The sequence below is a fragment of the Triturus cristatus genome, chromosome 4_2, assembly GCF_964204655.1.
Source record: "Triturus cristatus chromosome 4_2, aTriCri1.1, whole genome shotgun sequence".
NCBI lineage: Eukaryota > Metazoa > Chordata > Amphibia > Caudata > Salamandridae > Triturus > Triturus cristatus.
This window is the reverse complement of record NC_140586.1, coordinates 798,693,330-798,715,956: the sequence shown is the minus strand read 5'-3', so window position 1 is coordinate 798,715,956 and position 22,627 is coordinate 798,693,330. Positions and strand designations below refer to the sequence as shown.

Genomic DNA, 22,627 nt, shown 5'->3' with positions numbered 1-22,627 from the left:
TGATAAACAGGAGGAATGATCGGAACCGGACTGTAGAGATGGTAGGTCTCAAGCGGCGTCGGATGCGGCGTCGGCGGACGCCGTGCCGGCGTCGGGTCCGGATGAGGGCTAAACCGGGGCGTCGGCGTCACGGGCGTCGGCGTCGGCGGCGCCGGTGACGGCGTCGGTGGTTCAGGCGTCGGCGCCGGTGGAGGAGTGACAAGGTCAACCGGCGTCGACTGGGGCCCAGGCAAGGGCCCCGCGGGGACCTGCGGCGTCGAGACCGGAGTCGTCGACGGCGCCGGGGCCGGAGCCGCCGGCACGCGAGGTCGCCCAGTCGAGTCCGCGGGGCCCGAAGGCGCGCCAGCGGGCGTCGACGGCGGGGCCAGGCTCCTCATGGCCGAGAGGAAGGCACTGATCTCCGCCGGCGCCGCGTCAGCCCCAGGGACCGGAAGGTATGGGGGCGGACGCGGCACCTGCGGCTCCGCCGGAGCCGCGGGGGTGGAACCACTTGGACCCTCGGCCGAGTCGCGCGACCGGCGAGGGGAGTCCGAAGAGCGATGTCGCCGCTTCGACTTCTTAGAGTGTTTAGACTTACCCGACGACTTGGAGCCCGACGAGCGATGGTGGCGTCGGCTAGGGCTCCGCGAGCGATCCTTGGACCTCCTCCTGGACCGGGATCGCGCACGACGCGGAGCCGAGTGGCGAAGCTCCAGAAGCTTGCGGGACCGCTCCCGCCTAGCCTTCGAAGTCAGGGCCTGACAGTCGTTGCACGACTCCGCGTCGTGGTCGAGGCCTAAGCAGTAGAGGCACCGGCGGTGGTGATCGGTCACCGACATCAGTCGATGACAATCTTCACAAGCCTTGAACCCAGGCATCCTACCGGCACCAGATGTCGACAGACAAGGATCAAAAATGATCAAAAAGATTTAGTCAAAAAAGACTAAAAGGGGTAGCTCTCCCGGATCTGCGCTTACTGGCGCGGAAAAAAGAAGAACTGACGTCAGCGCGCGAGGGCGGCGTCTAAGTACTCCGACGACGTCATCCCGGCGCACGACGCCGACGACGGACGCGGAGCCGCAGACGACGCCTAGCGACGCGCAAGGGGTATTGCTGACGAAAAATCTTCCGGATCCAGTCTGACGCCTGGGGATATTCTAAGGTGAGGAATCTAACTAACGTGTTTCTTTCAGATTCACTACTGTAAATACATTTCAAACTACTTCTGGAGATCTCTGCGTTTGGGCTAGATATTGCCTTAGAGAAGAAGGTAGGGAAAATAAATGAAGTTAAGTGAAAACTAAAATGAAATAAGACATAGTAATTTAATTCCCAAAAATATGAAACACCCACCTCTAGCTCCTCTTCAGCTAGGATTATTACAATAACAAGACACAGCACACACCGGCTCAAAAGGATAACATGATCTTTAATTATATATTTTAAACTGTCTATATTTAGAGGGGAAGCCACCTTCCGACCTTCATTGCAGGAGGTGTCTCCCCTCCTGTTTCCTGCCTGCCCCATCGCTAGAGAGCGCCTGAAGACCCCCTCCCACCACCCGGCTATGCCAGCCAACTGGACCTGACCTGACCAGACTGAAATTCCCATCATCCCTGAAGTCACTGTCTAGTGCCTTCCGGCACAGGATAACGATTGCCTGTGGCTCCCGCATCATGGCATGGGCGGGACAAAGGCCTGGGTTAAGCCTGGGAAAAAGGGCAGGCCCGTACGTGCCCGTCAGAGCCCAGAAGAGGCTTGGCAGGGCCACCCCTCTTTTGCCTGTTCCCCCTGACTTAAGGTACTATACCCCCTGCCCCTGAGCTAAATGCTGCCCCTGTCCCTGCACTGCCTGCTACCCCTACACTGCCTGCTGCCCCTGTCCCTATGCTGTTTGCTGCTCCAGTGCTTCCTGCTGCTCCGGACCCTATGCTGCCTACTGCCAGTCCCTGTGCTGCCTGCTGCCCCTGCGCTGCCTGTTGCCTCTGTCCCTGCGTTGCCTGCCTCACCTGTCCTTACACTGCCTGCTGCCCCTTTGCTGCCTGCTGTTCTCTGCTCCTGCACTTCCTGTACTTGGACCATCCACCAGGACCACTAATGGAGGCCATGCAGTGGATACGCACAACGGGTGGGTTGCCAACGCACCACCGGTTTGACAACTCCTAGTGCCAGGTCCCCAAGGAACTCCTAGACCTGGAACCAGACGATGAATCAGCTGAATCTACTCCTCCCCACAATCCACCAAAAGATCAATCACCTGCCAACACTGCCACTTCTCCTGCGACACAACCTACGAAAGATCGCACACCGCTCCTGCCCAAAAGATAAGGAACATCCCAAAACTGCTCCATGTATCCTGCTCAATGCCCGCTCACTCTGCACACCACAGAAATCTTGGACACCATTGCCACCCTCTCCAGCGATGTTGCCTTCATCACCAAAACTTAGCTCAACCCCTCCTCAAAACCTGACATCACCACCACTACACCAGAAGGCTACAAAATGATACAACAACACCGCACCATCAAACAAGGTGGATGCGTCACTATCATCTTCAAGGAAACCATCAGATGCACCATCACCAACAACAACCCCACACCTTTCATGAAACACCTCAACTTCCTACTACAAACCGACAGACCACGATAAGGCACCCTCGCCTACAGACCCCAAGGACCCTGAGTAACAATTTGCGATGCCATCCTGAACCTCATCCCCCCCCAGCAATTGAAATACCAGTATTTGTAAATGAAATACCAGTATTTGTAAAGCGCACAGCTACCTCCGAAGTGGTGTCCCGGTGCTGGGGGCCCTCGGGAAGATTAAGCGAGCTATTGACCAGAGTCACATGGTGCTGGGCTAACCTGCCGCCAGCGGAGGGGATCGAACTGTGAACCCCGTAGTCCGGAGTCAGGCACCCTGGCCGCTGCGCCACACCTCTTCCACAATGACTCTCACCACGATGACCCCAGTAATGCCAACTCCATTGCCCTCTTGGAGAATCTCAAAAAACATCGGCCTCACCCAACTGGTCACCGAACACACGCACAAAGCCAGACACACACTCAACCCCATTTTCACCTCCAGCGACAGAATCAAATTCAGCCATACCACAGAACTCCCCCAGGCTGACCACACTATTGTACACTTCACCATGACTGATGCCCAGCGCACCATCACCAGGCATCAGATCTCCTCCCACCACAGCTGGAGTAAGGTCATGTTAAACTCAGTGGTCACAGGTCCTCAACACCTCCAAAACCGAGGACTCAACAGACCTCAACCAGGCCATCCAGAACTTCGGCACCTGGATCACCAACAGCACCAACAGAATCGCTCAGTCGAAACTACAAAATCCAACAAGATCTCCAAAATGCCAGCTGGTGCACCCCAGATCACAGGACCACCAAGCGGAACTGCCACCCACTGGAGAAATGATGGCGCACCACCAAGAACCCCGCCGACAAAGCAGCTCACAAAACAGCCCTCAGCCACTATCACTGGCACATCAAAGAATCCAAGAAAGCTGCCATCACCACCTGCATCAACTCTGCATTCAACTACACAAAGGAAATTTTCAAAATAGTCAAAGAATTCTCCAACCCGACAGCCACATAGAACACCATTATCCCCTCTTTGCAACACCATTTCAGACTACTTCCATAGCAAGATCACCAACATCTACAACAATTTCAAACTCCAATCTGCCACCCTCAACCCCAACGACCTCCACCAACAAGCGAACACCAACTAAACCATCACCACCTAGTCACCGCCCACTACCCTGACCACCACAGCCATCATGTCTTCCATCCACTCCAGGGCACCTACCAACCTCTGCTCCTACCACCTCAACAACCACGCAAAGAACTCCATCATCACACAACTCACCAGCATCCTCAACACCTCCATCTCCACAGCAACCGGAGAGATGGAAACATGCATAAGGCAGACACCTCCTAAATAAAGCTTCTGCTGACCCCAACGATCTCAAATTATTGTCCGATCTCCCTGCTCCCCTACCCGACCAAAGTTCTCGAGAAAGCCACCAACCAGAAGCTCATCAAATTCTTGGAACAAGACTACCTACTGGATGCATTTCAATCAGGATTCCGTGCCAACCACAGCACTGAGAATGTGCTGATTGCTGTCACAGATGAGATCAGAACACTCCTCGACCGTGGAGAAACCTTGGCCCTGATCCTTCTCAACTGATCTGCGTCATTCGACACAGTCTCCTACAACACCCTCATCAACAGATTTCACAACACGGGCATACAGCAAGACACCCTCAAGTGGCTCACCTCCTTCCTTACAGGACGCACACAGATCATCTGACTGACTCCCTTCACCTCCACACCCAAATACATCATATGTGGCATACCACAAGGATCATCCCTGAGCCCCACCCTGTTCAGCATCTACATGATCCCCCTTGCAGATGTCGTCAGATCCCATGGACTCAGCAAAATCTCCTACGCAGATGACATTCAACTGATTCTCTCGCTAACCGAGGACCCTTTCAATGCCAAACCCAACTTCTGTAATGCCATGACAAATGTAGCTGAATGGATGGGAGACAACTGCGGCCAACTAATCTCTGACAAAACTGAAGTACTGATCTTTTGGAAGAACCCTCCACATGGGACCAAAGCTGGTGGCCTGCAGAACTCTGACCCACACCCACACAGACTAACCCCCCACGCAACCTCGGCATCATCCTCAACAGCCAACTAACCAAGAAATGACAAGTTAAGACAATTGCCTCCTCCTGCTTCCACACACTTTGCATGCTCCGCAGAATCTTCAAATGGATCGCAACCTTCACCAGAGAGAAAATCACTTAGGTCCTTGTCACCAGCAGCCTCGACTACAGCAATGCTCTCTACACCGGCATCTTCACCCAGCTCCTCAGCAGATTCCAGACCATACAGAATGCTGCAACGAGTCATCCTGGATGTCCCAAACTAACCCACATCGATCTTCACCTAAGAGACCTCCACTGACTCCCTATCCTAAAACATGCCAGTTTACGTTCCTCACCACACCTAAAAAATCCTCCATGAATTAGGATCTGCCTACCTCAACCAGCGACTGAACTTCCAGTAACCAGCTAGACAACTGCGCTCCTCTTCACTCGCCATCGCACCCCCTGCCTCCGTCACAGCTGCAGCAGTGGCTGTTCCTTCTCCCATATTGCTGCCAAGACCTGGAACAACCTTCCCCTCCAGCTCCGCACAATCCGCTCACTGGCATACTTCAGAAAGAAACTCAAGACATGGCTCTCAGACTGAGACACAGTGTCCAGATACCCCTAGGGGGGACCTTGTTGCACTTTACAAATGCTGTTTGATTGATTGATATATTTTTTAATACATTTGATTATTACAATACTAGGTTATTTCCTTGCAGTATAAGATGTAGTGAATGTTTTACAAACTTGGTTGCAAGTTTTTGCCATTATTATTATTTTTATTAATTTCAATGCAAAACAACGAATACCTCAACAATGCAGTCTCCACATCTTAACCACGATTTTTTTTACCGCGCATTCTTTAACCCCAAATTATCATGGTAAAGGAATGCATGGTTAATGGAATCCCACCCACCCCTTAAATATTAACCCTTCCCACCCCCTAAAAGCTACTCCGTGCCCACCCACTCCCTAAAAACTAACCGGAACTCCTTAAATCTACCCCAATCCCCACCACCCCCTAAAAACTATACCATACCCCTCACGCCACCTAAAAAAACTAGCCTGAATCCCTCCCACCCCCTAAAAACTAACCCAAACCCCTCCCACCCCCTAAAAACGACCCCATACCCCACCACCCTAAAATCTAACCCAAATGCTTAAAACTACCCAAAACCCCACCACCCCCCTAAAAACGATCCCATACCACTCCCACCCCCTAACCCTACCCCGAACCCCCACCCCCTAAAAACTGCCATGAACCCCTACCACCTCCTAAAAACGAACCCAAACCCCTCTTACCTGTCCTGTTCCTGTCCTTTGCTCCTCTCTCCCCGCCCATCCCGAACACTAGTCGACTTAGCCTTAAATACGCACATGCGTTGTAAACGCTAAGGGACTGAGTACGATCTCGCAAGGAAGGCCTCCAGACGGGTTCCCGAATGAGCAAATCTGATTCAGAGCCTATGTTTCCGATCAAATCATCTCCTGTTCCAAACGACCAAGTACAATGTGAAGATCTCGTCTGCGTCGACCGAATTGTTTCCGATCCCAATCCTGTCAGTCACGACTTGTTCGAAGCCGAGTCATGCCGCGCCATTGACCCGGCTTCCGAACGAGTGAGTATGATGCACAATTCGGACAGCCGTATCGACTCGGTCTCAGCAAGATGAAACGGCTGTGGGAATTGGACTTCAGGGGGCTGTAGCAGGTCCCCCTTCATCCGGGGCCCTCCGAATCGGTCCCCTGAGGGTACCCATGGGTCCCACCTTCCAAACCGAGCCCGTCACCATACGGGTGCAACATACTCAGTCGCTTGGACTCGCAGAGCACAATTCGCTGGGAAAACCCTCCGTATCCAAGTTGTACGGAGGGCTTTCCTAGAGAGATTGGATGGGGGCCCTTAGTCATTGTTTGGGCAAGACTTTATTTGGCTTGTATGACGCCGGAACTTGTTGTTCCGGAGTTGTTGTTCAGGATATTTCCAGTGTTGTTGTACTGGCATGTCACCACACTTCCAAGCCCCTCCTTTCATTTCCATTAACATCATCCATATATCAGTAATCATTCCCTATTTTCCCACCACTTGCCCTTGTCCCTCCTGATTCTATTATAAAAATGTATACCTCTGTGTATGAAGCTCTTCATACCAGCTGTGGACATCTTCATGCAGAAAAGATAAAAGAGACCGAGGCAGAGAATTCCAGCCTCAAATGTGTGAACTGAATTTTGGAGTTCATAAAGTAATACTAATATACATACTAAACAATGGATTCTGTTGAATAGTGGTGCAAGTATATACATGTTAACATTCTTCATATTAAACCCAGAGTAAGGAGAGAGATCCTCTTGATATGGTGTCCTGGTATATACTTTTTATGATGTTCCTTACCTCAGCATTGAAGGGAACTGGGGGCACATTGTGATCCAAGCGGAAAAGGTCCTCACATAACAGAGCTCTCATGCACAACACCAGGCTATCCACATCCCTGGCCATTGGCCCAAGTGATGCTGGCACTAAAATTAATGAGAATGACATTACTTGTTGTGAACCATAAAACAACTGTTTAGATGTGAAATAGACAACTCAGTAATAATTACTCTACAACATTCAAGCGATTCGAAGGACCACTTTCTGACCAACCCCTCGTGGCCTGTCTGTACTCATGAGCTGTCTGGTAGGGCATATGCTGGCTTCAAGGGGTTGGGACAATGGGATCTCATTCCTTCTACAAACGATGTCCCTGTGTAATCTACCCTACATGTGAAGAGCCACTGATGGCCATGCCTACCTGTGCCTTTATCTAAATACTTCTCTGGATGATGCAAGTGCATCCTACTTTGGGGGGCAGGTATGGAGTTCCACACATTCTACATGACATTTTGTCTGCTCCATCGAGAAGAGGCAACACAGACACAGTCAGTCAGTGGGGGAGATTTTCCGACCGCCAACCTAATGGGCCCCTAAGCAAAAGAGTGGTCATGGCATGGCCTAATACTGTAAATAGGCTTACACAACACAGGTTTACCAAAAAAAAGCTAATTGAGAGGCTTGAATGAGTAATTAATGTAATTGAAAGGGACACAATTCTGAAGCAAGAGCTGGAGGTTTTTCACATACTGGTTCCATGTTCACATCCCTTTGAGTAACCAGCAAACAGTCAACACCAAGGCCATCCAACTGATCAAATTCAAGTGGCAAAAGACATTGAGGGCAACTTAACATGATTAAAAAGACATAGGGCCTTATTAAGAGTTTTACAGTTTCCCACCCGCCAGATTAAGAAAGAAATCCAGGTTTGGAGGTGCGGTGGCGGTGTCACAGAGACAGGAATGTTTGACTCATAGGAGATCCAAAAAAGCATACTGCTGCCATGACAGCGCCTTCAGTACATCTGTGACGTGCATGGCAGACAGTGCACATACACTACATACATACACTATTGGGTGCACACATAATGTGCCTCCTGCAGGCACCCCATGAGCAGATTTTCCCCGGGCCTTTGTCGGGGGCCCCTTTACATACGTTTCTGCCAAACATTTCATCACAGGGTCCTCGCCATGAAATGCTTGATGGAAAGGTCGGTTGAAAGCTGCTCGGCCATGTTGGCATTGGTACCAATGCAGTTCCTGCCTGCATTCCCCATCGCTGCAGGATCCTGGCAGTGGTCTTGAGGTGGTCCCAGGCCACCTTCGTAATCGGGCGGGAGGCCCGATGCGATGGTGGCGGTCAGACCGCCATCCACGGGTATGGCAGTCACAGGACCGCCGTACCCGTAACTAGGCCCATAGACTCTGAACTACCAATGGCTGGCCTCCAGAGGCTTACAGAGTACAATTACCTTTAACATGCAGGCAGCACAACCTTTCACCACTCTTACACCCAGGATTGACTAACCCTAAGCAACAGCGCCATAATCCTCATCTAATTCAGAAGCTGGACGGTAGCTGCCTTAAATACTCATGTCTGTTCATAGCAAAAGCATATATTTTCGTGGCCCAAGGCAATATGTGGCGGAGAAATACCATAAAATAATAAAACATTCTATTCCTACCATGTATGGGAAAGGAAAAGGTAATACCAAAGGGTTGTGACTCGCCTAGACCTGCGGTTGTAACAGGAATAGTTACTGAGAACTAAACCGGGTTTAATCCAATGAAGGTGCTACTGTTAGTAGGAATTGGAAGCGAAACAGAGGCAAAGTAAGAGTCTCTCCTGATGAAGGGAGTAGAAACCAATTCGTCAGTCAAGCACTGTGACACCACTGTAGATTTGGTCATACTTCAAATCTGATGCCAAAAAACAATCTCATGAAATCATTTTATGTGTTAGGACATTGTAACAAAACTCAATTTACCTGCAAGTAGGCCATGCACAGGACTCGCTATTCCTTTGAAACTAAGAGAAAATATGATATGTTAATCACAAGTATGAAAAGGTTTGAGCTAAAACATGAATTTCAAACACACACCCTATAGTTTCTTTAGTTAAAGAGGCATTAATTAGATTCGGTTGCTTAAGTGAACTCTACTATTGTAATTGCAATGTATTCGCGCTCTGGGGGAGGTATCACCTTCCTGACAGGGGCGCAGATACCAGTGGTGTCGTAAAGCCAGGCCCCGGAGGTCGGAGATACCCAGAATGCCCTGCACCAGAAGACGTTGCGTTAGAGGCTGCCCTTTAAACATGTGTCAAAGAGCGAGCCTGGCTTTGAGTTTACTCGTTGGTGCCGGACTCCGGTAGGAATAGGAATGGAGAGGAAGATGTGGAAGATGAACGAAAAATGCAGGAGTGGAAAGGGAGGAAAGAAAACAAGAGGGTGAGAGACAGAAAGGAGAGGAGAGGAAAACGTAACAGAACGACAGAAGGAATTAAGGATCAGGGAGAAAGGGAAACGATGTACGTGCCAGCAAAACGAAAAAGAGTCAAAGTAAGGAGCCAGAAGTAAGGATGCCGGGAGAGAAGCGAGATAGGTAGGAAATGAGCAAGTGGAAGAGGAGGAAGCGAGAGAGAGATCAAGGTGATAGAGAGCAGAGTCAGAATGGAGGGAAAACGATGGAGAGAAGGAAAGACAGAGTGATAGGGGAACTCTAAGACCTGCAAGTAGAGGAGCAACTGTCATTAGTGCAGCAGGTGTAGGGGGTATGACCGGTCCACTGCACCCAAATACATATTTTAATAATTACCAACCCGGGGGCCCGTTTTCCTTGCTTGCAATAGGGCATGTGACACCAAGGCGGGGTCACTGCTTTTAGTTACCCTCACTGTACTCACACTATTGTTAAATTACATAACCTTACACAAGTTTGGTCAACTGTGTATGGGTAGTCAGATATATCAGAATACCATGCCCAGATATATGTTGCACCTGTGGTAGGGTACATTAGGGTCCGCCTGGCAGAGTCCAGCCAAACCCGCCTTGATTGGACGTCACCACAGAAATAAATGAAAAATGACACAGAAGAATTAGGCTTCTCATGTAGCCTTTAAATGTCACAAAAGGCATAAGTGCGCAGTGCAACCACCTGAACTGAGCATCTTCAGGGGTATAAGAGTACTGCACATTATGTATGGCTCCACTGCCCTATGCGGGGGCACATATGGCCAAGATCAATGCCTTTATTGATATCACATGCAGAGGTGTAACTGAGTTGTAGCACAGCCATTATTACATTGCACCACCTCTTTCATTGAGCAGCAGGCATAGTTGATCTGCACTTTGGCATGATTGAGCCACAGAAGGAACATGTTTCGTATAATTGAGGTGCACGGCTGGAACAACTGAACTTCTCCAGGGGCAGAACTGGCATTCATGAGCAGCACCACTGTCTTCCTGGAGCTGAATAGATCATTTAATTGGGCAGCACAGGTGGCACAGCTGAGCACCACAAAGGGCGTAAGTCATGAACAGAAATGGCATCATTCAGAGTAGCCGGAGTCTTATCTGAGAAACAGCAGAGGCACCGCCTCACCTGGCATAACTGAGAACAACATGCATAATTGAGATGTACCACTTCTGTAAGTGAGGAGCATCATAGCCACATGTGGGCTATTACACAGGTCATGTGGATACTTAAGCAGCACAATTGACAGAAATGAGCATCACTGGTCAGGACTGTGGCAGACTGGCAGCCCCTTTGCTCATTTGACTGGCACCAAAATATGAACAAAGCATTCTCCTTTAAAAAAATGCACACTCACTGGAACCAGATCACCTCACACCCACGCACACGCACCCTTTCCTTTCCCCCACAAGCTTGTCTGCCAAACTCCAGTCCTGATGTATGCGGTGAGGACCCTTCTCTACTCCTTCTCCCCTTCTTCATTTGGATAGCGCTCTACTTTTACTTCACAATCGGTATATGTTCAACATAGTCTGTGCCAAAAAACATCGGCTATGAAACTGCTGTACTGACTTGTACACATACTGAAGAATGTCAATTTACCGCAGATATATATTTGTGAGGATCATTCGTAAAATGGTCTCCAATAAAAGCTCATACATTGTAGCCCTGCCCTACCGCCATTTATCTATTTGTCAAGGAGAAGAAAGTTTTCCCAAAGCCTGATGTGTGCATCTGGAACTTAAACATCTTTTGTGATTACACTATGCTTCACTCCCCACACACATAGCTACTTTATCCAAAGAATTGATTCAAACCCTGTGCAATGCAAGAAATATCTGTAAAGAATATGACTGCATTATTCCTAGGTTTCTGTAAAACATTTTTCCTTATTTATTTTAAGCACACTCAACCTGTATCCTGCACAATCATTCAGTGCACCTCATGACTTGTTGAAAAACTGAACACAGCTCTGCAGTATCAGCCGGTACCCATGCAAGGTCTGGTTATGTACCTCAGTCTTGCTCCTGTTGGTTTAAAGCCACATAGTCCACAGAAACTTGAAGGAACCCGGATGCTGCCACCAATATCAGAGGCCAATCCGAGTATGGATCCTCCGCCTCCTATCAGAGCACCTTCCCCTCCGGAGGAACCACCAGGGGTCTTCTTGTGGTTCAGGGGGTTCAGAGTTTGACCATATATTGGGTTGCTGCATTCAAAGCTGAAGAGATCCAAAGTACAAATATTAATTTAAGAACTGTGCATGCAAATCTGCAAGTTTCAGCAAGAACAGAAGTAGTTTCTTCTTTTTTTAAATGTGTATCTATTAGGGAATAAATATCATATCTTCAAGTTATTATATTTCTGAGTTTCTCCTGGGTGTATTCAGGTTAGGATATTTTGTTTCTCTTGTTCTGAGGATGAGCAGATTTTTACGCAAGTGCAAGGAATGGTTTTACAAGATGATTCTAGAGACCTAGGAACACAACTAGCTGCCGCACGCGGGGCTGGGCTCAGGATCCCTTGGCATCCTTCCAGTAACAGCCACACTTTGGTCCTACCACCTGAATTGGCTTCCTGATATCCACAGTGACCAAGTTATGCTGACTACCATTATAAGCAATCAGACTCCATATCATTTAAATGCACCAACCTTGTGTGCTAGCAGGCTATACTTTTGTGAGAGCCCCAGTTATTGGGAGGGTTGGGAGGTTCACACTCAGTAGATTTCCAAGACCCCAAATGAAACTATGACCTCTGCAGATAATAAGAACGTCTGAGAACATTTTCTTGCTTCAAACAGTGATACACAGGAAACTGAAATGTATGTGGTAAAGATGACACAGGAGCCATGTAACTCAGGAACAAGTGAGTTTATTCCAATGAAGAAAAGTACAATGGGCAGGGCAGCCTGAGGAACATCACCTGCCCATATTCAAACAATATGTTGCACCTGGGTGCAGTGCGTTACTGCACCCACCTGCAAGAGGATGTCTGGGAGGTCCATGGGATCCCCCCACCCCCCTCCAGAGGGCTGCCTTCAGGTGACGCACTGACCGTGCGCAATCATTCAGGTGGCGCACTGCCAGTGTATGTCCTGACAGCTATTTTGCCTCTGCACAACATCTGTAATACAACGCAGGCACAGAGGCAAATGGATGCTCTCATTTGCATGGGCCATGCCCCCAAGCAAATGAGAGAATGCCCTTTGATGATAGTGCTGGCGCTTTATGTGTGCCAGCGCTATTGGTATTACAGAAGGGGCTGCACCAGAATCTGAAGCCCCTTCTGTAATACCAAAGTGCGCCGGGGGCACGCAAAGTGAGCACAAATGCCGGGGCACTTCTGTAATACGGCCCCAGGACGGGAAAGGCCAATGGATCACCCCTACGGTTGGTGCTGTATCAACAGGGGAAAAAAGAGCCTGTGCTTGCACAGAGGCTCCATTCTCAACGAGCATACTTTTCCAATATTGTGACCTGGGTACAGGGTTAGTGGTAGCCCGGAGGCAGAGTTACAGTCCCAGTACTTCTATACCCAAAAGTAAAGGGATTAAAGATACACACTATTCTCACCCTCCAACTAAATATCTCAATACAGTATGAACAACAGTGGCTTTGACGAGCCTCGGTCGGTTTTTTGGGATCTGACACCATTTTTGGTCCTGTTTTAGCATAGCCCCCTTTGTTGGTTTTTGCAAAAAGGCTGCGAAGTGCATATATATATATTAAAAATCCTTATGCACATATTGGTCAGACTATTTGATTACTGTATTGAGATTCTTAGTAGTGCGTCTGGAAATCTGCAGCTGTCGCACCTTTCCAGGTGCTTTACTGGCAAGACTAGTGAATACCAAAAAGTATTAGGGGGCATATTATCAAAGTCCGGCGATAAATATCGCAAAGCGCGCTTATCGCTTGCATATTTGTCGCCGCTATCTCTGGAATTTATAACCTGGTTAGCGCGTTATCAACAACGCGCATTGCCGAGGCGATAAAAATTCCAGAGATAGTGTGGATATCGCCGTTTTCCGTGGTGGAAAACGGCGATATCCTAGATGATAGGGTCTGTGGTCTTAGCCACACAATCCACCCCCCATGTTAGGTATGCCTTAGTCAAGAATTTAACAGACGTTAAATTCCTGCATTAAGGCATACTTAACGTGATTTTAAATATCGCTAACCCTCCTTGTCAATATGACGAAGCTGGGTTAGCGATATTGTCCCAAGGGAGTCTTGTCAGGCACGCCTCCTTTGCATCTCATTAGCGATGCGATCGGAGGCGTGCTTACAAGGGGCGCATTCCCAGTAAACTGTCGCTAACAGCTGTTAGCGACAGCATGCTGATAGGGCGATAAAAATATCGCCGCTTTAGCGGCAAAAAGTGTAGTTAAAGCGGCGATATAATGCCCTTGATGATATGACCCTACAGCAAGCACACTTCAAATTACAGGTACACACAGAGCTTTTTTCGTGAATCAGACCCGTAAGATGTGTTCTTCAGAAGCATATGAGAGTAAGAATTATCCTCATAATGATTGAGCCTGGGTGAAATTCAGATATTTTCCTTTATGAAAATAATACAAAATACCAAAACATTACAAAAAATGATATGTTATCTTCTGAAATGCCAGCTTTGGCACTTTGCGCTATTTGTGGGGCCACATGTATCTTTATGTCCATTTTTGTCACAATGACATATTTTGCGCTAAAATATCGCGCAGACTCACTCATGAGGCAAACAGCTGCTGGGGTTTGGTTAGTTTGTGTTTTTCCCACACTCTCGTGATGGAACATTTAGCCGAATAAAGTCTCAAGTACACAATGTGCCATCATGATAATCATATTAATTTCCAGTAATAGTTGTAAATGAAAATTTGGTAAATTAGATCGGACCACGCCAGCATGAATTCATCTGAGCCAAATAATATAAATAATGCATGTCTGAACGATTAAAACTGAACAGTAACCTTGTTTATCACACCTGCCTAATTTACTCGTCTAATTTTTCCAAATGCCTCCCAGCTTTATTTGTTGCTTTATAATATTTGCTGAGACATGTAGAACCTCTTGCATAACTGCATGCCGAAGGCCTCACATCAGGACCCTGTTTAGCAACACCAAGGTCTCTCGCGCCTTTTCTGCCTTAAGGAGCCTATGGAACAGATGGGAGATCATTCACTCAGATAATGCACATTGCAACATACACTGAAAACAATACGTATGTTAAGAACTGTGCGTTCTTTCATCCTATACATTTCACCAGCACAGAACGTACACAAAGTGATCTTGCAAGCAGGCTACACCCACTACGAAAAACTGAAGAGAATGGAAAATTCATCTTCCAGCTAATGTAACATGAGCAGACTCTCTGGTGCAAAGCTAGCTAAGAGCCACATAGCACTGCACAGGGCCAGAGGCCGGGATTACAATCTACAATTATTCACTGATAGGAGGGAAGGCCGGCACCTGCAGGTAGTAGGGTGGATCAAGCTTCCTGAGGATATAGGTTGAAAGTTGTTCTTTGAAATGGTGAATCGTCAGCTCTTTCCTGAATAGGAGGAGAGTTGGAGTAGTTCTGATGGGTAGAGTGATGATGTTGTTCCACTTCCTGGGTGCTTATCGATTAAGACATGCTTCCTGAGTTTTCCCTTTCCTGTTACCTAGAGAGTGATTTGATATCCACAGGAGATGGTTAGTTTTCCTTCTATATATGCTGAGGTTCATTCATGGTGGACTTGTAGACGATGCAGGTAGTTGTGAAGAGAATAAGGGCATATACAGTGAGCCAATGGAGTATCAGAAGGGTAGGTGTGATGTAGTCAAATGCCTTCAGGATCTTGATGAGGTGAGCTGCGGTTGGTAGGGTGCAATTTAGGGGGACAAAGGTGGTGTTGGTAAAGCCATGTATTAACACGTTTTCTCCATCAAGAAACAAGAGACTGAGAGATTGAACAGCAATTCTGAAGTCACACACAGAAAGGAACAGTTTATTCTTTTAAAGAAGGAGAATTAAAACCATGTAGTTTTGGTCTTCGTGGTGATGTATTCCTAGAAGGATATAAGATTGCTGTTAGTCAATTTATTTCTTGTTCAGCGAATAGCTTGTGTTCTAAAGCAGTCCTTACACACTTGAGTGTTTGTTACTGACAGCCATTTTAGCTATCAATCCAAAACTACAGTTTCTTTAGCAGCCTTCTCACAGACATTATCCCGTAAGCACCCCTGTACCTCACCTAGTCTCTTTAAGAATGAGTACATTTTCCCAGGCACTAAATGTACTGTTTCCTGCCCTCGGGGCATATGTTCGCTCTCATTATATTGCCTAATGCACCAAGCATTATACACGTCCTCCTCCTCCTTGGAACAGCTTTACTTCTAAAGAACAAACCAGGGTTTTTTTTCATAGGAGAACAGTTTACGTGTGGTAAGAGTGAACATTATGAAACTTGTATGTAAATCTCGTTCTAATAAAGGCAAGATGGAGGTTGGAAGGGTTGTGGCATCTTGACGTCTAACAAGCCTGGTACTGCAATGTAGGAGCCAAGAGTAAATTTAATTCTGGCTCTGACATTGTTGAACACACTTCTCTTGCCTGATTGAGGATACAGGTGAGACTAGTAGTTGCTAACTCTCACTTATTGCGAGTTTGGCGGTCCCATAGACCACCATATTGGCGATGGCATGGAGCGTGGAGAGCTTGACGGTCCGACCGCCCTATTACAAGTTGGGTGGGTTGCCTTTGTGAAGACCGCCACTGGACCGCCAAGACCACCAGCAGAATGCTATCCACCAGGTTCGCGATTAGGGAAAGACAACCACCATAGGGCAGTATAGGAGAGCTGCACTGCTGTCCGTATTATGAATTGCCTGTTCCACGAGTGGACCACGGCGGTCCGACTGACTGCTTTAAGGTGGTGGTGATGAAGGATCTGGGGTGTGTACTCACCCCTTTCTTCTTCTTCCTGGCAGAGTCTCAATTCCCCCTTTACAGCAGGATCTACACCCCGGGAATTATGACCCTTTAAGCATCAATCTACAGGTAAGTCCTTTTTATACAATATACTCATTGCCAGGACTGCCCACCTATGGGCTGAACCCCGGTAATGGGTATATGGTCATACATATGTGTGCATCTAAATGCACACACATGCATCAATATATATTGGAAAATGTACTCACCACCGCTGCATGATCCCAGCCTCCAAACCACCAGCCCCATAGTCAACTCGTAAGACAGCAGTCTTTGCACTGCCAGTGCTGTGGGCTGCCGGCGGGGCAGATGCGGTCCGAAGCCGGTCGGACCGCCAAAATCATAATAAGGCCCCTACAGTGCAAAGGTAGGACAATCATCTGGATATGGCAATGTGGTTCTCCCATGGTGGATGCATATATGCTCTACTCATATCACAAATGGTGAGTGACAGGTTATTCCAGATGCAGGTGATCCAGCACAATTTTCTATACCTCCGGGCTCTGGTGTAATCGGTAAAGAGATTGCTCCACTGGAAATATATTGACCTCTATGTATGGAAAGTGCATTCTGGGGGTGTTTGGACAAAATATTGAGTTCCAAATATCAGAACTCATAAATATCGGACAAAATATTGAGATGCAAAAATATCATGGTATTGAAGAGAATATATTTTTTTGGTAAGTAATATAGTTGTTAAGAACATCTCTGTTTTTAATAATATTTACAGTAACATATTTGTTAAAAAACATTATTTTACTGTGTTTCAGTTTAATAAAATAATTCTAGATGTTTGAATTGTTAGTACAATTGTTATTCATTAAAAAAATTGTAGTTTGCAATTTGAAGGGATTTAGTTTAAAAATAATTTTATTAGTGATTTATAGCTCTGTAGGGGGTTGTTTAGTTTGTAGGGGGACAGGGTGGAAAGTTATTTAATTATATGTTTACTTCGGTTGTTTTTTATTGTTAATTTATGTATTGATTGATTATTAAATATGCCAATGTTTTAAGTGTTATATTATTATTTTGAATTTGAAATGTATTTATTTTATTTAGGTTTTTTATTAGTTATAGTGAGTTATACTTTAGTAGCAGACTGTTGCTTGCAGCGGTATTGGGTGGGTAGTCCATTAAGTGATACGGTGACAATAGAGGGTGGGAGCCTCTATTTGATCTTCGTTGACCTTAAATCAGCCTTTGATCAGGTACCTCGTGACAAACTTTGGGCGGTACTAGAGCAAATGGGCATTCCGCCCTATTTGCTGTCTTTGATCAAGTGCCTGTACACTGGAAAGTTTGCCCAGGTGAGATACAGGAAATATGGGGAACTAACCCCACGCTTCCCATCGAATAGAGGTGTAAGGCAGGGGTGTGTTTTGGGCCCCACTCTGTTCTGTCTTTTTATCAACGCTTTGGTGGACCAATTAAAAGGGGTTGCTAACATTGATGCCCTAAAGCTGGCCTGTGACAAGCTCCCAGCAATGATGTTTGCGGACAACACTTTGTTACTATCCAAGTTGCCCATGGCCATGCAAAGGACCCTTGACATCTTCTCTTTATTTTGCAAAGACAGGGGGCTAGAGATCAACACATTAAACACCAAGTAAATGGTTTTTAATCCCAGTAAAACATCTTGCCCAAATCCAACCCTAAATGGTATCCAGCTAGAGAGGGTAGCTGTCTTTGATTACCTGGGTGTTCCGCTGACAGAAACTTTTGGATGGGGCCGCAGCAAGAAAAGGCAGGCTTAAGGCTCGCACAGATGGCTGGGGGAATAGTAAAATTATATAGGAACTCAACATCTAGACAACCGGGTCCCCTGACCAAGATTTACAAAGTCCAAATCAGGAGTGCTATAATGTATGGGGCAGAACTTTGGGTTCATCGTCCTGCAGGTGGACTGGTTAAAACTGAGAACAAGTTTATGAGGCAGCTCTTGGGTCTACCGCCAAGCACTCCTCTTATCCCCTACGTATGGACCTCGGGATTAGACCCATAGACGAGGAGATTGGACTACATTCCTTGACTTTTTGGCGCGACTGTTGGTGACCCTTGAATTAATAGCCTACCAGTCTGAAATCAAGGCGATTTTGGGGCTCCCAGGGGTGGGAAAACTATCCTGGTTGGTACACATAAAAGACCTATGCTTCAGACTAGGGCGGGCGAACCTATGGACCCACCCTGAGGAAGTGTTCCCGACAATATTGCGGCTTGAACTAGTTAAAGCTTACAGACTGCTAGATTGGCTGAAATCCAAGGGAGCACAACACCAGGCCGTCTAACCTCTGACTTCCTCAATTTTTAAGACCAGTATTTATTTGAGGCCTTCCTTGATGTTGTTCATCCATTCATGGCAAGCAAACCTTATGCCCAGTTTAGATTGGGTTGCCTGTCGGTTCATGCATTTACTAGCAAATGGTCAAAAGCTTCTCCTGTTGGATGTCCTGCTTGTAACAGTCAAGAAGAGTCAGCCATTCATGTTTTCTTCTTTTGTCCTGGCTATAATGCAGCCAGGAGGTATTGGCTCTTACCATTATGTAGGAACCTGGGGTACAGACAGTGCCTGGAGGCCTTTAGAGTTTTGAGAACTGACACTTATCCTCCGATTGTTTTTGCTGTGTCCCGTTTCATCAACTCCATGTGGCATAGACGCCGCAAGCTTTTAAATTCCCCCCACACATGTTAAATGTCCCTTCTCTATTTCCTACTGTTTTAACCATATTAACTTATGAAATCACTGTTTTAACCTTTTTTTAAATTTAATTTTTTTTCTTAACTGCTATGAAATTTGATCATTTATTGTATTTGGTCACATTTTGTAATGTTTAAAGATGATTTTCTTTCCACCCAAATCCAGTTATGTATGTATTTTATCTTTTGCTTTTATGGTCTATAATGACCGAAATAAAGCTTGGAAATGGAATGGAATGGATACACAATTGTAAAATATTGTTAATGAAGTTTTAATTGTTAGTTAGTTATTTAACTTATTGTTAATTTATTAAAGTGTTTATTGCTGATTTATTCAATAATATTTTATTTGTGATCTTCTAGGGTTGTAGTGGAAAAGATTGGGTAGTTGAATTCATTTAAATGTATTTTAATCTAATACTTTTTTTGTAAAAAAAAAAAATTCTTTGATTCGTTATATATAGTATCTAATTTATTTATTATTATGTAATTGTTATAACTTTTTATTTATTTTAATATGGATTTCATTTTTTTATATGTTTATTAAACATTTATTTTTAATGCTGTAATATTTGTCAGGTGAGTAGGTTGGTAAGAAAATGAAAATATACCATATTTGTATGGTAATTTATATTTAGATGTAATTTATTAATTGGAGTTTAATTATGTATAATGAGACTGGAGTGGGAATAGCGAATCTTACCCCTCCTAAGTCCAACACTTTCCTTACTGTTGAGCTGAGTGGACTAAAAATAGTGGCTGCGCCTTCTCCGTTATGGCAGAGGAGCATCACCCCTTTGCCAGCAGATGCAAATTTGAAAAATAAAATGATAATAAAACTGTTTTATTTTATTTTTCTTCTTGGAACGGAGTCTTGGGTGCAGGGCCGTCCTCACGTCAGCACTGCAGAAAGCATGGAGGGGAAGTGGTGGGCACTGCTGCAAGTGCACATGTCGGTTTGACCGGCTGTATTAGGACGGTCTAACTGACATGCATACTGATATCTCTCCAATCCGAGTTGCGTTGCCACGTGGATGAAAGCATGCACAGGCTCCTAGACTCTTTAGGAGCGCAATACCAGCCCGCTCAGGCCAATCCCAACGCTTCTCCCATGCTTGGAATAGTATTCCCAGCATGTAAGAAGCATGTGGATTGGCTTTAGGGGATTCTCTGAGTCTCAGCCTATGCCCTAGCAGAGGAGTAGAAGAGTGGCAAGGCAGCTGGCAGCAGGTAAGTTTTTTTTTTTAATGTTGCCCCACACTGCCTCACCAATTTCCTTGATACCAGCTGCTACTGTGGATCCCATTCTGGGAACTAACAAGCCAAATTACAGTGAAACCCATCTAGCTCCACCAGAATGATAGAGAGGATGAGTTAAAAACCATTAAGGTTTATTAGCAAATAAGTCAAAGTTACATGCTTTAGCTCATTAGTAAATAATTTGTCAGCTAAACATAGATTTAATATAGGTAATCCACCAGCATACAACAGATAGATGGCAATGTAAGTCATTGCAGGGTACAAAATGCAGAGCAGAGGAAGTATCATTTCCATAAAGGAACGTCCCCAAATTAAAAAAAGCATCTAAAGATTGCAAAGGAGAAAGCCTAGGCAGAAGATGTCAGTCTTTAAGGGGTAACCATTTTAAGGTCCAGGGCAAAAGAAGCATAGCCCTTCAAGAGTCTAACTCAAGAAACTTGAATATGGAATAACAGTTGAGTTAGGGAAAGGTCCTACGTCAGCGAAGTCAGCACAGGGGCTCCAAAACTTCATAAATATCACTAAAAGAAATTATAAAGCCTGAAATGTCTTACTGTACCATAAGGAGACGTACAATTTGGAGAAGCAAGCAGCCATAGGAGAACGTAATAATAGGATCAAATGGGTAGGTGATGCACTAAAGCAGACAGAATAGGTAGGGGTTTTGTGTGAGTCAAAAGGAAAGTAAGAAGAATGGTTCAGCGTGTTTTCGGTGAGTTTATTAAGTATGTGTGCGCATAATCACAGAGAAAAGACAGACATTGGGAAAATAGACATATGTGGATTGACAAAATGAATGTAAAGTAGGATGCAAATGAATTTAACAGCAAATACTGTATTGCCTGGAGAGGCTAGGGAGTAATTGGCATACCAAGACATAGGGGTATTTATGAGTATTTGGCAGTGATGAAGGCACAACAGCAATAAATGATGATATTGTAAAGGAGGACATGCTTTGGTGGATTAATGGTTGGTTGTAAGCTTTGAAATAGGAGACAATATTGGCAGTGGTTTCAAAGCTGTGATTTCAGGAAACAGGTAGGAGCTCGCTGTATTAAAAAAACACTGAAGAGTTAATAGTGGGTAAGTTGGAGTTAGTAACTTCGTTGACATGTTCCACTTCAAAAGACAGTATGCCTTGAGAAGGGCATTGCTGAGAGGTGATACATTAAGCTGGTTGAAAGTAAATAAGAAGGAGAGAAGTTTATTGAGTATCATTGTGAATATGACATCAAATAGTATCAAATATCAAAATCGTATATATTACTTGAAGGTACTCTGAAAGGATTTAACCTAGTAGTAGGCATTCATGACCCTTGAGACTAGTGTTAGAAAAATGGGGCCTGATTACGATGTCAAGCAAACCGCAACCGACCGACCGTCAGTTGTAGTCCGCCCAACAACTGGCATTGCGATTCATCCACCACATTACAATGCACGGGCTAAGGCATTGTTCAGAGGGACCATCCATTGCGCTATCAATGGGCTCAAGGAGCCCATCGGAAACACATATAATACCATAATGATGGCGGAGCCAGCCCCAGCTCTGCCGTCAGGATTATGATGTCACTTTCACCAGCCTTTCCATGTCTGCCTTTCCGTCCCTCAGTGGCTTCCATGATGAGGTCTGGTACCTGCCACACAGTGCAAGGATATTTAAAGACATCCATTTTACAATGGCTTCATGGGAAATGGGCCTTTGCTGCCTGCCGCACAAGCGGTCATTGTAAAATGGATGTTTCTGGGGGGCGTAGCTAGCGCCCGGTGAAGATGGCATTGTCTCCGTGACCTGCTTCGCGTCAGAGGAGAAACCGGGAAGTTTTCGTGCTGAAATTTGAAACGGAACTCCCTCAAACCAAAAGAACAGCCGTCGGAACCTCCAAAGATGACGAGGATTTAAGCTGTATGTGGACACACTTGGTTCTCGCTGACTAGGCTCCATTAATCTTACAGTGACAGAGATGACGCCTGCCATTTTGTATTTTCTATCGGAGCGGTGAGGAAAATAACGGCTCTTAAATAACTTGGCTCACGCTTGTTTTCTGTTCTCAGACACAGCGTTTTCTTTTCTTTTGGTGTAAACTACAGAAGTAATGGATATTCCTGTATTCTAAGTCGCTCCTCAAATCCTATCAGAGCGGTGAGGAAAATTATATAGCATAAATAACTCAGCTCCTGCCTATC

General features: G+C 46.0%; 1 protein-coding gene across 2 annotated transcripts in view; it reads right to left on the bottom strand.

Annotated features, from left to right (window-relative positions):
• The window catches only part of LOC146835071 (vitamin D3 hydroxylase-associated protein-like), a 338,024-nt gene that overhangs the window by 201,540 nt on the left and 113,857 nt on the right, over nucleotides 1-22,627 (bottom strand). For both annotated transcript variants that reach the window (XM_085602735.1, XM_085602736.1), the window contains 3 exons: nucleotides 11,532-11,738; nucleotides 9,031-9,071; nucleotides 7,065-7,189 (listed from right to left, as the gene is read on the bottom strand). In XM_085602735.1, coding sequence (XP_085458861.1) covers nucleotides 7,065-7,189; nucleotides 9,031-9,071; nucleotides 11,532-11,738 — 373 coding nt within the window. The remainder of the gene's footprint in view (nucleotides 1-7,064; nucleotides 7,190-9,030; nucleotides 9,072-11,531; nucleotides 11,739-22,627) is intronic.